Source organism: Capsicum annuum, chromosome 7, assembly GCF_002878395.1.
Source record: "Capsicum annuum cultivar UCD-10X-F1 chromosome 7, UCD10Xv1.1, whole genome shotgun sequence".
In the NCBI taxonomy this organism is placed as follows: domain Eukaryota; kingdom Viridiplantae; phylum Streptophyta; class Magnoliopsida; order Solanales; family Solanaceae; genus Capsicum; species Capsicum annuum.
The window spans coordinates 4131042-4149922 of NC_061117.1; the positions used below are offsets into that span (position 1 = coordinate 4131042).

The following is an 18881-nucleotide window of genomic DNA, read 5'->3' on the forward strand; positions in this document are numbered from 1 at the left end:
CCCCCCCTCGAGTCTCATCTATCAGGACTACATCGTCTGCAAAAAGCATACACCACGGCACCTCCCCTTGGATACGCCGCGTCAACACATCCATTACTAACGCAAACAAAAAGGGACTAAGAGTAGATCCCTGGTGCAATCCTGTCAGGACAGTATAAAATCAAAAAAATTAAATCCACATCTTTCATGCCACAAATTTCAGTAACTAAACTTTGCATAATTAAAAAATATCCTAATAAAAAAAAGTTGTAAAACAACGAAAATTCCCTATCTCAAATATTATTTTTTTCATTTTGAAAACAAATTTGCTTCTTTAAAAACTCACAATTTTCATGATGAAAGAATTTATTTGTCAAGAAAACTCAAAACATATAAGGAATACTAATTGATAGTTAGAACCCAAGTGAGGCAAAAATCAAAGAATTCTAAATCTAATACAAGAAGTATTCCAAGTAAGAAAAAAAAAATCAAAGACTTCTAAACCTAATACACGACAGTTTTTTTTCATCAAAATATTTGTGAAACTCTTGTGTCATTCGTAAAAAAAGATTTTTATACCTAAGTATGAAATTAAGTCTTATATTTTAGGTAAATAATTAAATGTCTAATTAAAATTTTATAAATATACTTAAATAATAAATTTTTAAAAATAGTTAAAAGACCATCACGTCTAAAACGAAAATTTTTAATGAAGAACTAAAAGTTCAAATCACTAATCTATCCAAGTAAAGGTCAGCCATTTTCCTACTTTACACAATTCAGTTAATCACTAAAAGTTAATTCAATATGATCTCTTTCACAGGTGTTGATTCTCATCATAATCAACACATGTGCCGTTAGAATTATATGAACCTTACTTTAATTAAAGACACATTAATAGTTTAACAAAACGAAATATTGCATACAAAAATCTTAGTTCACATGTGAATAGTTCTTCTAAATATTGCAGACTGTTGAATTCAATTTTCATTTAAGATCTTTTGCACAAAGGTCATAAAATTTAAATGATTTAATGGGACTTCTTTTTTGCCACCTCAGCTGCCTGAACAACAAGTATATCCTTCTTTTTTTCTTTCTTTAGATGTCTTTCCTCAAGCCCCACAAGCATTGCAAGTGCTACTAAAGGAAAAGATAGTGTTTCAGGTGGTTTAAGTGTTCCAAATATCTCAATTATTCCAAGTCAATCAGAGAAAACTGCTACACAAACAGAGAAAATTTCATGTAATCAAACGATTATTTTTTAATTAAAATACATGCGGATTTGAGTGTCCATACACAGGCTTCTAGAAGTGGTAGAAGGAGAGAAATATCTGGAGGAAGGGATAGTGGCAAAGGAATAGGAAAGACTCAAGAGAGCCAAACCAGTTCTGACAGTGGAAGGGGCATAGGAAGGGAAATGTCTCCTCAAAGACAAGACCATGAGGACAACAATGGACGACATGCACGACCTTTTAAAAGGCCAAGGATGGTAGGGATTGAAATATACAAAAATGAAGATGGCTTTACCACTCTTAATGTAAGTAGTTTATAGAATTTTTCTTCACTTACTTATATTTATTGCCTTATAATTTATGTTTTGTTTGTGCACCCTGGATTGCCAAGTAGAAGAGTTATTAGCACAGATGCAAAGGTCGTAAAGAGGTCTGATATTGTAACTGGTGATATTGGCTACACACCAAGATAATGATTTAAACGGAAAGGGAAGTCGGCCATTACCAATAGTAAACTTGAAAGAATGAGGGCTGGAAAGGTTATTCAAACAAGGTTTGCAGCTGCTGTCAAAACTCAAGGCAAAAACAATTCAACTAGGAAGACTCGTGTGTCATGGAAGTAGGACATCTTTCTGATATGATGTGTATATTTTGATGGAGACTTTTGGTGTTGTCTCAAACAATTAATTTTTGTATATTTTGTTGTTGGTGATAGCATTTTGATCTTACTTTATTGCAATCAAGCTATGTTTTGGGCAGTTTGTTTTGTTAGGTACCTTTAGTATTAAGCTATGATTTGTTAGGTATCAAACAAAACAAGCTATGTAGTTCAAATTGAAACAATGATTATGTTGAAATGAAGTCCTCATTTTCTTTCATTGTGGTTCTTGCTACTTTATTGACTATATAATACGTTTTGAACGCTCACAAATATTATCACTATCACACTATATTGATACAAAATAGATTGCATAGGTCTTACACAAACAAAATTACATCTTCTTAAGCAACTATTATTCCAACAAGAGAAAAGACAAACATTATTTTGTAATATAGAACAAGAGAATGACTATGACAATTTCAATTGCACACAACTACATTTCTCATCCGTCCTCTTGGTAATGCTTGTCCAAAAATAGAAAAAACACCACGACAATCATGACGATGAGATTCCAATTACAACATTTGATCTTCTTCTCCTCCTTCACCACCCATTTTTCATTACTTTCATAAAATACCAATGCTTCTTTCAACTCCTTGATTCTCTTCGCCGATCTTGGAATAACTGTCTTGGATCGTAAATCAGTCTTTTCTGGGTCTCTTCATCTAAAAAAGTTACATGATTTCTCCTAAAACAGGTCATAAACAAATCAATTGAACAGAAATAAGAGAAAAAATAAGAAAATATGTATAGGACATACACGATAGTGTAGACAAGACCAAAATCTTCTAGACGAGTTATCCTCCGATCATGACGTTTGCATTGACAGTAAGTCTCCATATTTGCATCATATTTTTACACGCAACATGGGATTGTTCTCGTCATTACAAATACGATTCAAGATTGCATTTGACATTATAAAACTATTTTCCCCAAAACCTAATCACAAAATTTAACTTGATTTCAAAAAAATTAAGAAAATTGAGACGAAACTAAAGCTTTTACGGCTGATCTTGTTTAGAAATTACAACATAAATGAAAACATCCTACCTTTTAAGGTTGATTTTGTTGAGAAAAGTTTGAGAAGAGAGATAATTTTTTTCTTCAAAATAGCCAACGGCTATATCAATGGAGGAAGAGAGAATCAGGTATTTAAAGTGGGGAAGAAGGGATTTTTAAAATAATTGAGAAATAAATTACACGTGCCATCTTATAATTGGTTATTTCAGTCAACTTTTAAGCATTCACGCGCCTCCTTTGCGTGTCTACACGCATAGGCAAAATTTTGATCAAAATGGTGTATTTACAACGGTATAGGTAATTTTCGTGAGGTAATAGATCGCCTATATAGTCTAGGTGTCTTTTTAAAAAAATCGGACAAGTTAGGGGAGACTTTATGTCTTTTCTCAAATTCAAACAAACAAACTACATTTTATGTAGAACTACATAGTATATACAAAAAAGATACACCATTATTATTATTTCTTTATTTATTAACAAACCCAAGTATTATTCACCTTTTTATAATAAGAACAGGTTTTTAATATTACATATATTTAATTATTTTATTTGATCCAACATTATTATTTCATGATATTTAGCAGAAATATTCACACATACAAACATATCCCCAATGAATTCCTTTCCATTCACATTCTCCAGATGGAGATCCCTCCTTCACACATGTTTCTTCACAATGAGCAGATTCATAACATTGTCCACTAAATGTTGCACTAAATTTCTTGCAAATACCATCCTTCACACCATTAACATCTGTAAAATAAAAATAAATAAATAATAATAATAATAATAATAATAATAAATAAAATAAGATAAAATTAATTAGTATGTAGCCGTTTGGACATAAAAAATGTGATATATGATTTGAAAAGATAAGGGTCATGCGAAGCGGACAGCTCCGTAATTGGTGTCTACAGAAGCAGTTCGAGGTCAGAGGTTTGTTAATGGGCTGGTTGTTCGTTTCTAAAATGCAGTAGTCCCACATATGAAAGTTTTAACCTATTATGAGACAGTTGATCTTGCTAGAAAATTGAGGAAAAGGGTCATGCAGAGCAGACAACTCCTTACTTGGTGGCCATAGAAACAGTTCGAATTCAGGGGTTTATTGCTGGGCTGGTTGCTCGTCTCTACAATGCAGTAGCCCCACAGATGAAAATTTTAGCCTGTTATGAGACAGTTGATTTTGCTAGAAAATTGAGAAAAAGGGTCATGTGGAGCGGGCAGCTTCGTACTTGGTGTCCACGAAAACAGTTCGAGTTCAGAAATTTGTTAATGGGCTGGTTGCTCGTCTCTGCGATGCAGTAGCCCCACAGATGAAAGTTTTAGCCTATTATGAGGCAGTTGATTTTGCTAGAAAACTTGAGGAAAAGGGTGGTGCGGAGCGGGCAGTTTATGATGTTCATAAGAAGGCTATGATGGGAGTATCTTTCAGTGGTGACTTTAGTGCAAATCACAGAGCGGGATTCAGGGAAAACAGCAGGGCCATCAGACAGGGACATATTCGTTTCACAGTATGTGCATGCAAGCCATCTCCTAGACAGGGCACTCAGTGAAAACACTGGTCGATTTTCGATAGAATACTAATGAGGCTTGCTTTGAATTTCAATCCCCTTAACGTCGATCATGGCCCTAGCTAATTTGGGAGGTTATACTATAACAACCATAAAACTTTTAAATAAACACTGTTACTGTAGAGATATGAGTCGTAACAATATAACAACTATAAAACTTTCAAATAAACATTGTTACTGTAGAAGTATGGGTTGTGACACTATAACAATCATAAAACTTCCATATAAACACTTTCATTATAGAGAAGTTTGACTATAGTTACAAGTAATTATTTAATGATAAATTAGCAATGAAATTTGTTGCTTCAATTTTCTTTTATAGAGCAAAACATAATAAGGATTAAATTAATTATGGGAATAAAGTAAAATAGCTTCTTCTTTTTTTCTAACTCACCAGTTGATGAAATGAGGAGTACTAGGCAAAACAATATCACCAGAAACCTAGTGAAGCAAACATTATATCCAGCCATATATATTAGAAATTTCTCCTTAATTATATCAAATGCAATAAAGAGTTATATGATCAAGTGGAATTCATGAATATCAGATATTTATAGGGAGTACAAAAGTTGGTGGGTTCTTAATTAATTAATTCAAAGTTAGAATTAATAATCTCTCTATATATATTCAAGAAACAGCGACATGAATTGTGGTGGGATGGTTTGGATTTCTCGGTCACCCTTAATTAGAGGTTTCGGATTTGTGACCCTGAGACTGAAAAAAAAATATATTAGAAACACACACCCCACCCCCACCCCCAAAAAATGAGGCCGATAATGCGCGGATATACATTTAGTCAAATATTAATACGAGTACCGAACACCGAACGAAAGCCAACCAAAAACAATATACTCAAGAAACATTGTTCTTGTTATATATTTGTATTTTTTCTTCTGTTTCATAGAAATGGATCTTTTGATTCCTCTAAGCTACTAGGAGCCAGCAAGAAGGTATTTTTCAATAAATAAGAGATGAATTATTCAAATTATGTATGATTTTTTAATTCTTTTTGTTTAGCTTTTACGTAATTCCGCGAGTGGAGTTTGGGGAGGGGTAGAATATACGAAGATCTTACCCTTACCATTGTTAGGTATAGATATTATTTCCAATAGACCCTCGACTCCAAAGAAATACTTCCATAGCAAAATTGCATGCATAATATGACAACAAAACAACAAGATACAAAATAGATGAGACAAAATATAATAATACACATCGAAGAATAAGAGATCATTACGCAACTAAGAATTTTTAGTATCATGTCTTTTAAAAATGTGAACGACGTTTATCAATTAATAACACGTGTATAGTAATATTTATATAACAACTTGACCCTTGGATTCGAATATTTGAGCTCAAAATTATGTTCCTAAAGTATTTATATTGTTACATATTTGTATGATCAATTATGACTTGTTAGTATGGTTAAAGTTCCTGCTTATTTAAAAAAACAAAAACAAACTATAAGCTAACAAGTAGTAACTAAAAATAACCACAAAAAAAATTACATCAAAGTATGGAGCCTAACTGTACTAGATCACATGGGATTGTTAAATTCTATCTTAAAATTAATCTCGAGATAAGCTATTACTTATCTCTTATACCAAACGAGTAACAGTTTGGGTCGTACTCATGATATAGGAATAAGTCTTCAACAGGAGCGAAGCTACCCTTTGGCGAGGGGGTTCATTCGAACCTTCTTCGATAGAAAATTATGCTATTTATATATGATTAAAATTATTTATATATATATATATATAGTAGATGTTGAACCCCTTTCGATTTATTTGTATATTATTTCTAAACTCCCTTGTGAAAATCCTGACTCCACCACTGTTCTTCAAGCAGACATTGTGATACGAGCATGGTTAGCTTGGGGCACTTTAGGAGGGGTTTCTACATATGGAGGATAGCTTGGAGCCCGAAGGAAGTCATGGAGCAACAAATACATCAGGTCATGGGCGATCAAGATGTCATTTAAGCAATTAAGACGGGCCCTTGTAGGTTATTTATAAAATAGTCACTTTTGGACTATTTTTATAATAGGTTGTTTTTGTAAAGATAGTAACTATAAATAGTTGTCGTAGCGATTTTCATACTTAGATTTTGGATGATTGAATTGTACTCTTAAATAGATTTAATATTTGGTTACTGTAGGTCGTTAAGGTAGTGATTGGGTTCAATTCCAATTGTTCACTTAGATCGAGTGATTAGGGTGAATTCCTAAATTGCTTGTGTTATCTTCATTGAGTTATCGTATTATAGATTCAATTTGATTTCTCGTATATTTGATTGAGTTCTCTTCTTCCTTAATCTATTTGTGAATTTCGTCACATTATGTCAGGCTGATCTTCAGAGTTTGATCAGAAATCCTAATGATCACCATAACTTACTGTTAAGACAAAGCCTTTTAGCGACTTGACAGAATTACTCGATTCTGATGAAAATATTATTTTTCACACAATCTTATAGTTCCAATAATTAATATCATTTTTTTGTAATCATGAGTAAAACACAAGTAATTAATTACACCACAAAATAATTACACTTTTTTTTTTTGAGAAAAAAAATTATTCACTTAACATAAATATTGACACAAACAAGCAAATCCCCAATTAGTTCCTCTCCATTCACATTGTCCAGAGGGATATCCTTCATTATTGCAATTTTTCTCACAATGAGATGATACATAGCATTGCCCACCAAATGTTGAACTAAATACTTCACATATTTCATTTTCTAAAGCTTCTGCAAAAATAAATAAATAACTTTTAGATGAAATGATCACACTTCCAATAATAGATAATCAAAAGAAATCTTATAAAAAATAATGTGTCTGTCCATATATTGACAACGATATACCAGAGTAAATCCGTACATATGCAAACTTTTGCCTCTATATCTTTAGAGGAAGAGAGTTTGTTACTGATAAATCATTGGTTCGTATATTAAAAAAAAGAAAAAATCAAGGTCCGCCCGCATGTAAGGAGACATGTTGTATAATTAACATAAACAAAAAATATGTATTATAATATCTAAAACGACTTAAAATTTTAAATGAAGTGATTGTATAAATTTTAAGCAGGGAGTTGTTTGAATAATATCGTTGATCGGATCGGATCCACCCATAAAGGATGCTAAAAGCTCACGATTAGCTAGCCTTCCTTTCTTTAGAGTTTTCTAGTTCGACTAAGTGACTTCGTAAATCTCAAGCTACTTTTTTCCTTACTATAGCATAGACCTTCGCCACTTCAAACGGGCGTTTCGACCCTTTTTTTTTTTTTTTTTTTGAATTCGAAAGAGGGAGGTTTTACTTATTAGGGGGGCATGAAAGACAAGTAAAAGAGATCAGGGGGCTTTATGATTGGAGAAAGAGAAGGGGCGCGGTTGATGTGTCACTGGATCGGGGGAACTCGTCGGAAGGGAGACAACCTGCCGAATTCACGTCAGTAATCGCCTTATCCTCTTCCGAAAGTCTATTTATAAAATATAAGTACACGATTATGAGTGTTGAAAAAGACAGTTTTCCACCAAGATAAGACAAAGATCGTGAATTCTCTACATCTTAGAAGAATATTTTTAGGTTATAAAAACAAGAAAAAATTCATTTGTTTCGTGAGGATTTTCAACGATCGTTACCTCAAACAATCTTCATTTAATTTTTGTAAAAAAATAAAAATAAAAAAATAACTCACCATTTGAAGCAATGAGGAGTATGGTAAAAAGTAACACCACAAAACTTGAGAAACACATTTGAAATTTAGCCATATTCAATTTTTTTTCTATCAAATAGCAAAGAGTTGTACAAGAATTTTGGATATTTATAATATAGGGACAAAGGTGAATTTTTAATAAATCCAAAGTTAATATTTATACTTACAAAAATAATTCAAGAAGCAATAATGTTCTTGTTATCCTCAAAATCACCAAGAAAAAACATAGAAAACAAATAATTTTATATGTTGTTTTCATCCTTGTTATATTTGTACTTTTATGTGTCATAGTAATAGATTATTGATTCCTCTAATCTAATTTACAATCTTTATCTTTCTATAATAATCATAAGTTATAATAACATGTTATATATATATATATATATATATATATGATCTCTATATAGCATTTTGTAGTAGCAGTTAAAAATATTCACATAAAAAATGACGATGTTATAAAAAGATTTGACTTAGCTAGCTAAATACATCCTTGAAATTTTGATACTCTCTGTATCATATTTTATGTGAGACATTTTATTTTATTTTATTTTTTATTACAATTCTTGCATAAAAATATGACCATATAGTACATACATTACACATGATTAATTTTCAATTGTCTAAAAATAGTCATTGTTATGAAGCTTGAAACTTTAGGATTGAAATGACCATCTAGTATACATATTACATGGTCAATTTTAATTTTGTCTTTAAAAAATAATGCTATACAATTCACACCCCATAATTGTGGCTATATGTTTTAATAATGGGCGACAAACAATATAAATCCCGACAGTTTGGAGTTTAATTATAAAATTTTTTTGACATTTTGCATAATTACTGAAATCTCGATTTTAGATCCGTCGAGATACATAATTAGCTCCTTATACATCCATCGAAGATACCTTTTTTCCTTTGTAAAGATACATAATTAGCTCTCGATACATTTTTTTCGATTTTGGGTCTGTCGAAATACATAACACTTCCAAAGAAGATACATTTTTTCTTTGTAAAGATACATAATTAGCTCTCGATACATCTTTTTCAATTTTAGATCTGCCGAGATACATAATTAGCTCCCGATACATCCAATGAAGATGTATAAGTAGTTGGAATTTGTGAAATTACTTTTATAAGGGTGGAAATTTATGTAAATATGTTTACGAGCTTATATATAATTTCACTTATTATCAATTTTTATTATTATACATGAACAGTTATTGGATACTAAATACCACAATTATATTAATTAGCAACCATATATACACATGCAAGCATATCCTTTTTTTAATCCAGTCCAATCACATTCACCTTGAATAGCACCTTCTTGTAATCTACATGTTTCATCACAATCATAGGGAATTATACATTGCCCTTTAAATTTTCCACTCCATCTTTTACAAAGATCACCTTCAACTCTTCCAATATCTACATAAACAAATTGTCAATTTTATTTATAGATGAATTACAAAAAGAAAAAATTGATCCGCAAGAGTATAAACTGTGTATAATTTTCAAAAAGAAATTGCTAGGTTGAGAGAGATCTAGGCAAAAGTTAGAACACACACGCAAAAAAAAATAATTTTTTCAGAACCACGTTATGGCTGGATCTTCTTCATCAAGGTATGTAGACGCTTAGAGTTTCTGATGAAATAGCGGAGCGAGAATAATGAATTGTGTATCTTTTTATGCAGCAAAATGGTTGAACTCGCCACCAAAATGAATATGCCTCAAGTCCTACTTTGAATCTCTTGGAAATAAAGTTTCGACCATAAATTAAATGTCTTTTGTTTATAAGTGTTATTTATGAAAGAAGAAAAAGAAGAGGAGAAGAGAAACTTTTTCTTTCTCTGTTTTCACGTCTGTTTTTCTGTAGGAAGAAAAATCTTATATTTGAAGATAGGTTATTCAATTTTAATAAAACTATTCTAACAGAAAATAGGCTTAACTTCTCATAAGAAGTTACATAATTTGTTCCTCAATTTAAAACACATTAGGTCGGGTCGAGTCCTCATGGACGACCCGTGACCCAAAATCTAACATCCCCTAAAATTTGGCTAGAAAAAAAATTAAACATATTGTAGCGAAAGCAAATTAAAGAACAATTTTCAGCCCTAAAACTTGGCTCTGATACCATTGATAATATAATCGAGCGAGAATAACGAATTGTGTACCTTTCCCTGCAGTGGAATTGTTGAACTCGCCGCCAAAAGGAATATGCCTTAATTACACGTTTAAATCTTTTGAAAACAAAGTTTCGACCACAAATTAAATGTCCTTTTTTTCTAGGTGTTATTTATGGAAGAAGAAGAGGAGAAGAGAAACTTTTTCTTTCTCTGTTTTCACGTCTGTTTTTCTGAGGGAGAGAAACCCTATATTTGAAGATAAGTTATTCAGTTTTAATAAAACTGTTCTCATAGAAAATAGGCTTAACTTCTCATCAGAAATTACATAATTTGATCCTCAATTTAAAACACATTAGGTTAGGTCAGGTCCACATGGACGACCTGTGACCCAAAATCCAACATCCCCTAAAACCTGTCTGGAAAAAAAAATTGAACATATTGTAGCGGAAGCAAATTCAAGAACAATTTTTAGCCCTAAAACCTAGCTCTGATACCATTGATGAAATAACGGAGCGAGAATAATGACTTGTATGCCTTTCTCTGTAGAGAAATTGTTGAATTCACCATCAAAACAAATATGCCCCAAGTCCTACTTTGAATCTCTTGGAAATAAAATTTTGATCACAAACTAAATATTTTTTTTATAGGTGTTATTATAGAAGAAAAAGAGAAGAGTAACTTTTTCTTTCTCTGTATTCACATTTGTTTTCCTTAGGAAAAAGAATCCCTATTTGAAGAGAAGTTATTCAGTTTTAATAAAACTGTTCCCACCAATTCTCATCAAAAGTTACTTAATATGATCATCAATTTAAAATACATTGCGTCGAGTCGGATCCACATGAATGACTCATGACCCAAAACATAACTGTTTCAATCTAAGTTTAGTCGCATAGGTGTCAAAAAAAAAATATCTACAAAATTTTTACACTTACTCCTGTAGAATTAGTAAGATCAGATATATCTCTCCTTGCTTATACTTTTTCTTTTGAGTTTCGCTTTTATTAATATATATAAAAAAAAAAAAATATCATGTTAGCTGCGAATTATTTAACAACCAAGTAGTATTTTTTTTCCTTATAGCATATTAGATTCGTATTAATGTTTAGTCACAACTTTAAATCACCATTATTATTGAGCCACCCTTAATATTAGCAATAAAGTAACAATATTGTAACTAATTGGAGAAATAGAAATTATTTACTTACTATTTGATGAAAGAAGAAAGAAGCTGAAAAGTATTAGGAGAAATGCAAAATAGAAAATTCTAGATTTATCCATTAATTAAAACTTTTGATATTGTAGTAGTAGTTTAATTTTTCTTATAGATAAAAACTTTATAGCAAAATACGATCATATTTATAGGGAAGAAAATAATGATGATAACAATATTTTTCTTGGAATTTCCCTAAACAATGATAATGCATCCAATTTTTTAATTTTGGTTTTTGTCTAATTAGATTAACAAATATCTAACCCACCAAGGGGTAGAATTTGAATTTTTTGGTCCTTTTAGATTCACTTAAATGTCACTTAGTCAATTATTAGCATATGCTAATAGTTCTAAACCTTATGCTTCACAAAAGATTAAAAGAGAATCTCAACTCAACATTTTTATAAGGACAAGTTTAATATATTTAATAATATATATTGAAAATTACCAAAGCAAAAGTGAGTGCAATAGTTGCTTCCTTTTAAAATTGGACAAACAACATAAATTCTGACATTTTGAAGCTTAATTACAAAAAATTCCGATATTTTACATAATTACTGAAAATTTCATTTTGAATTTGTCGAGATACATAATTAGCTTTTGATATATCCAACGAAAGATACATGTTAGCTCCCGATACATTTTTTTTTGAGTTTGGATCTGCCGGGATACATAATACATCCAACGAATATATATATATATTTTAATAAAGATACATAATTATCTTCCAATATTTCTTTTTCAATTTAAGGTCTGTCAAAATACATAATTAACTTCTCAATACATCCGTTGAAGATACATAATTAGTTGAAATTTTTGTAATTACTTGAGAAAATGGTATATTACCCCCCCCCCCCCCAACCTTTAGTCAAAATTCCAACTACACACTCAACCTTTAAAAGTGACCTATTACCCCTCTAAACTTATTTTTACCGAATTTATTACCTCCCTCCCCCCTCCCCAGTTGCTGACCTGTCACTGGATGTGACTACACTTGCCCATGGGCGCGTTAGTTGACCCCATTTCTCTTTAAATTCTTTATTTTCTGATTGCCACATCATTATTTTTAATAATATAATAAATATTTTAATTATTACTTTTTCTTAATAATTTTAATTGCCTGGTCATGTCTTCTTCTTCTCTTTTTCAAAACAAAAATTCAAGAACTCATTAATGGAGTTCCTCATCTTCCTCATTAATGGATTTCTCTGAAACCAAGAAATTCTTTTTGCTCCGAAATCGAAACCAAGAAACACTTGAACTAAGGAAACAATAAGATTTCTCCGATTAATGAATTCTTGAACGAAGAAGTTGGGGAACTCTGATTCAAAAAACTTGAAAAAATTCAACAACTTCGATTTCCTCTCTTTTTGCTCAAGATCGCCATTAATGGTGAGCTCAAAGCTTCGGATTTCCGCAATGCCATATATAATTTCCAACATAACCCACATATAATTTTCAACCCATTTTTCGATCTTCTCTATTTTTACTCAAGATCCACCATTAATGGCGAGCTCAAAGCTTTGAATTTTCACAATGGGGAAGAATTCGCCATTAATGGCAATCTTGAGCAAAAAGAGATGAAATTGAGTTCAAGAACATTAAAACGCCATTCAAGAACTTCATTAACCCACCATTCCAGAACTTCATTAATCCGCCATTTTTTTCCCAATAATTCTATATTTGACCCAAGAAGATGAAATTGGTTGAATAAGAAAATGGAGCAAAATGAAAAATGGGGAAGAAAAAAGAAAATAATAAAGTTAAATAATTAATTGTTTTAGAGTAAAAAAAAAATGGCGTGACAGCGCGTGCATTACACCACATTCCAAATGACTGGTTGACAGTTTTTGGGGGTAATAATTCCACTTTAAAATAGTTCAGGGGATAATAATTCTACTTTAAAATAATTCAGGGGGTAATAGGTCACCTTTAAAGGTTGAGTGTGTAGTTGAAATTTGTGGTGAAGGTTGGGGGGCTTTTGATCATTTTCTCTAATTACTGTATAAAAATAAAAATTTATGTAAATAATATGATAAGTTAAAGAAGTATATTTATATTATGCAACATCAATCATTCACTAATCACTACAATAACAACATTACTCTAAGAAGAAGAATAAGGCAAGCTCTCTTTATTCACTTTTATTCACTTATTTATCATCAAGTTTTTATTACATCATTATTGTGTGGTATATACATATATAGAGAATGCTTTATTTACTCCTTAAACTATATGCGAAAAGGTTGAGATACACTCAAATTTTAGGAGGGACCAATTACTCTATGAACTAATTAAAATTATATTTTTGACAATTTTAGTGTCTATGTGGCATATACGTGGCACAACACCCTGAAGGGTCCACATAGGCACACGTGTGTGCCTCGTAGACACTAAAATTGTCAAAAATACGACTTAATTAGTCTAGGGGGTACTAGGACCCTCCTAAAGTTCGGGTGTGTCTCAACTTTTTTGCGTATAGTTCAAGGTAGAAATATATATATATATATATATATATATATATATATATATATATATATATATATATATATATATATCACTATTATACTAATTAGCAACCACCAAATATACACATGCAAACAAATCCTTTTTTCATTCCAATCCAATCACATTCACCTTCAATAGCACCTTCTTTTAATCTACATGTTTCATCACAATCATAGGGAATTATACATTGCCCTTTAAATTTTCCACTCCATCTTTTACAAAGACCACCTTCCACTCTTCCAATATCTGCATATGAATTTATCAAAAAAAAAATAAAAAAATTTGTATATGAAAAAGTAAATACACAAAGAAGTCAAAAGAGTTCAGCATTTATTATACAACTATAAGAAATAATTTTAGTTATGTATAAACAGTATCTGTCGAATGAGGTTTGCATGAACCTCTGAAGGAGATCTTGAAAAAAAAATTGAGATATAAGGAGATCTTAACTAATATTTTCTCCGTTTCATTTTATGTGTCGCTATTTTTTTTATTTGACAACTTTAATGACATCATCCTCATTTTATCTTTAATGGGTCTCAGTTAATAAAAAAAACAACTAAAACATAAACATTAAAATGACTTGAGGAGCAACAACGTTATAAAGTTTACAAAGTCATCATTTATTTCGTAAACTCTGTGTTCAATTAAATGACAACACATAAAATGGGACAGAGGAAATAATACTCTGTCCTTTTTATTTTTTATTTTTTAAAAAAAAAATTGTTCACAAGGGAACACAAGGTAAACTATCCTTTAATGTAATAGCCCGCAAACCATGCTGAAGAGGTAAATCACATTAGGTAAGTCTCATGCAATGAGCTCAACTAAAAAAATATACAAGTAGTTTGTACCTATAATTCTACTTTTAGATTTCTTCTTATTTTGATTCAAGTTATTCTCGCGTTCATTGTTTTATTTATTCTTTCCGTCTTCCTTTATTTTGTAGCTAAGAATTTTTAAGACATGTTAACTATTTGTATTTTTTTTAATTGTTGAGGCTTTTTATACTCATCGTTGTGTTATGAGATTTTCAAGTCACTTACTTTTATTTTTGTCTTTATTTTAACAGGTTCCAAAACTAATTTCAAAGCTAATGTACGTAGAGAAAAAATAGATTTATGTATAAATTTTTCTACCCATTGAAATCTTGGTAATATCCATGATTAAAGAGCTAAATTTGAGTGTGATTTGAGAATCTTGATATATCTTATGATAGAAACGATAAATTTACTTGTAATTTGAGACATTCCGTCACAAGAAATTGGTTTGTCATTCTAATCCTTTAGGAAGTCTTGCTTAAAATTTAATCATATGCAACTATTTCAATTGTGAATTAAAAAAACAAAAAAAAAAAAAAAACTATAATTCTTCATTTGGAGTCGGAAAATCACCTACTCAACCAATTCGATGCAGTTACTCTTATCTTTTATCCCCAATGCTCAATCAAAATTAAATATTTAGGAGCATGAAATGACATAACATGGGTGACCCAACATAAGTTATGCGTTTTGTTCTAATATCATATATATATATATATGCCCTAGATTTAATTTAATCAGGAAAATTGATTAAAGAAATAATGGTGTCATATAAAATGAGACGAATTAAATAGTAGCAATGCAATAAATTGGAGAAATAGGAAAAATAACATTTACTTACTGTTTGATGAGAGAAGGGAGAAGCTAAAAAGTACTAGGACAAGTGTAAAATAAAAAATTCTAGATTTATCCATAGTCTAAATTTTTGATACTGTAGTATAGTTTAATTGTTCATATATGTGATAAAAAAACTTAATAACACAATATGATCATATTTATAGTGAAGAGAAGAATGATTGAAAACAAATATTTTTCTTGGGATCTCCCAAAACAATGATGAACTAATTTTTAAATTTATCAAATCTTTCTTTTTGGTTTTTGTCTGATTAGATTAACAAGCATCTAATCCACCAAGAGGTAAAATTTTTGAACTGTTCTTTTTATCCTTTTTGATTCACTTAAATGTCATTTAGTCAATAATTAGCATCTGTTTGAAGAGGTTAATATACAAAATGATGCAAAATAATTGAATGTAGCTGTGCTCCTTTTTCAGAAAAATATGTACAAAGCATTGAAAGTAAGGTAAATATTTACCAAAAAAAAAGTGTTCCTTTTTCAGAAAAATATGTACAAAGCATTGAAAGCAAGTAAGGTATTTATTTACCAAAAAAAAAAGTGCTCCTTTTTCAAAAAAAATATGTACAAAGCATTGAAAGTAAGTAAGGTATTTATTTACCAAAAAAAAAAGTGCTCCTTTTTTCAGAAAAATATGTACAAAGCATTGAAAGTAAGTAAGGTATTTATTTACAAAAAAAAAAAAAAAGTGCTCCTTTTTCAGAAAAATATGTACAAAACATTGAAAGTAAGTAAGGTATTTATTTACCAAAAAAAAGTAAGGTATCTAGGTTTAGGGCATTTTAGTAATTCTATTTTAAAATTTCGAAGTTCATATTTTTAAGATAGTATATAGAGAGAGATAGCATAAGGAAAAAAAAAGCAATTTTTTAATTTTTTTAAGAGCAAAATACAATCCAAATTCTCAAGTTCACGTTATGTTTTAAGTTACAATAAATTTGAATGAGTTTCAACTTAGGGGTGGGCGTTTGGTATTTTCAAAGTTCGAATTCAGTAATTTGGTAATCTGTATTTGAGAGTAGATACCACTTACCATACTTGTAAAAATCGGTTCGATAAGTCGGTAATCGATAAATTAAACTTCGGTTTGGTACGGTATTTGATAATACCATATTAAAATTGGAGATGTACAAACTACGTTTAAACTTCAAAGAGTATATTTAATAGAAATCCTATTTAGTATTCTTTTTTTGTACTTTTTACGAATATATTACTAAGGTTCAAGAGATTCTTTGGGATGACTACTATTATTATCTATGGAATTAGTTAGATATATCGTATTATATACATATATAAATACACACACATATATAATAATTCGGTATTAATATCTTGTATCAAACCCAATCTGAATATCGAAATGTTTAAATTTTACTTCCAAATACCATACCAAATACTGAATATCAATTCTCAAATTTTTAAATTCGATTCAATAATTTGATTTTCGATATTTTATGTCTGACCATAGTTTCAACCATCAATTGTTAGGACAACTTTCTCCAAGATAATATAAATATATTTTATGAATAAATTTAGAAATGATGGATAACATAGTATATCAAGATGAAAGGGGTATAAATAAATAAATAAATAAATAAATAAATAAATAAATAAATAAATAAATAGCATAAGAGAAGAAAGAAGAGACCTTTTGATATTTGTTTAAGCAAAAATCAATTCGAGTATTCATCATATTTCAATAGGGAATTATACATTGTCCTTTAAATTTTCCACTCCATCTTTTACAAAGATCACCTTCAACTCTTTCCATATCTGCATATGAGAAGTAAACATACAAAAAGTTAAAAGCTTTAAAAAGGTGATGTCACATAAAATGGAACAAAAAAAATAGTAGCAATGCAATAAATTGGAAAATAACATTTACTTACTGTTTGATGAGAGTAAAATAGAAAATTCTAGATTTATCCATTAATAAAACTTTTGATATTGTAGTAGTAGCTAGTTTAATTTTTCATATATGTGATAAAAAATTAATAACACAATATGATGATATTTACAGGGAGGAGAAGAATGATTGTAAACAATATTTTTCTTGGATCTCCCAAAACAATGATGAACTAATTTTTAAATTTATCAATAATATAAAATTATCTAACCAACCAAAAGTAAAACATACAAAATGGAAAGTGTAAAGAGTAGTATTATTTCTTCACCATTCTTTCCTAAAATAGATATGGCTATTTAGAGCCAAAATGGGATTTTGCCAACTAGCTTACTCACAAGGGGTGAGGGTATGTGTGGTCAGAGGGAGAGTATGTGTGGCTTATGTAAGATTGAGTATGACACGTGGAAACATGGGTGTGTGGCGTGTGGCAAAGTGAGTAAGGCGTGTACTTTTGCATGTATCTAATGGAAAATGAGAGATGAGGGATAAGGTGTTGAGGTGGCATGGTGAGGTGGATAAAAATAAAAAATGAAAAATAAAATAAAAAAAATAAAAGTAAAAACCAAAATAAAAAATAAACTAAAATAAAATAAAAATAAAATAAATGAAATAAAAATAAAATAGAAATAATTGAAATATTTTTGGGGAGGGACAAAATTACTTGTCTACATGTTGTATCAGATTTTTTATCTGATGGTTCCTCTGTTGCATCCGATAGTAAATTTTTTGCATTAGATGGTTAATCTGTTGCATCAGATAGTTAAACTGTTGCATCATATGATAAATCTGTTGCGTTAGATTTTCTATCAGATGGTTCCTCTGTTGCATCATATGATTAATCGGTTGAATCAGAATTTTAATATGATGGTTCCTCTGTTGAATCATATGATTGATTTGTTGCATCATATGAAAAATCTATTGCATCAGATGGTTAATATGTTGCACCAGATGAATAATCTGTTGGAGAAAAAAAATAGTAGCACGATTTTGTTCAACAGAAAACAGCAAATCACCATTTTTTTCAAGAACAAGAACAAAACAAATCAACCCAAATCGTTGTGTTATTTGTATAAATACAAACAACGAAAATCAAACTTCAAAAAAAGTAACAAACAATAAAAAATCATAATTCACTTCTAAAGCAAAGAGAAGAAATACCAGAAATTAGGGTTTTATTCAGACCACATTTCAATCAAATTAAAGCAACAAAGATTGAAATGTTAACCAATACTATAAAAGAAGTTGGCTCAAGTTCCTCATTTTTTTTTAAACTAAAAAG

The 18881-nt window shown here is 30.1% G+C and overlaps 1 protein-coding gene and 1 long non-coding RNA gene across 4 annotated transcripts; both read right to left on the reverse strand.

The window, feature by feature from the left end:
- Positions 1 to 2303: 2303 nt before the first annotated feature.
- On the reverse strand, positions 2304 to 4984 carry LOC107877025 (defensin-like protein AX2). Of its 2 annotated transcripts, XR_001676108.2 has the most exons (3): positions 4858 to 4984; positions 2633 to 3645; positions 2304 to 2560 (listed from the first exon to the last, which is right to left on the reverse strand). XR_001676108.2 is itself a non-coding variant. In XM_047415129.1 (2 exons), exons 1-2 carry the CDS (start codon positions 4931 to 4933, stop codon positions 3470 to 3472), a joined length of 252 nt encoding a protein of 83 aa, XP_047271085.1. In that variant the 5' UTR covers positions 4934 to 4970; the 3' UTR covers positions 3458 to 3469. The 2 variants fall into 2 exon arrangements, 1 of the variants encoding a protein (XP_047271085.1); XM_047415129.1 differs by lacking the exon at positions 2304 to 2560 and having other exon boundaries at positions 3458 to 3645; positions 4858 to 4970.
- An 8990-nt stretch (positions 4985 to 13974) lies between these two features.
- On the reverse strand, positions 13975 to 17943 carry LOC107877026. 2 transcript variants are annotated; one of them, XR_001676111.2, is made up of 3 exons: positions 17871 to 17943; positions 17345 to 17469; positions 13975 to 14266 (listed from the first exon to the last, which is right to left on the reverse strand). It is a non-coding gene; the product is annotated as an uncharacterized LOC107877026 (long non-coding RNA). The 2 variants fall into 2 exon arrangements; XR_001676112.2 differs by having other exon boundaries at positions 17834 to 17922.
- Positions 17944 to 18881: the final 938 nt, after the last annotated feature.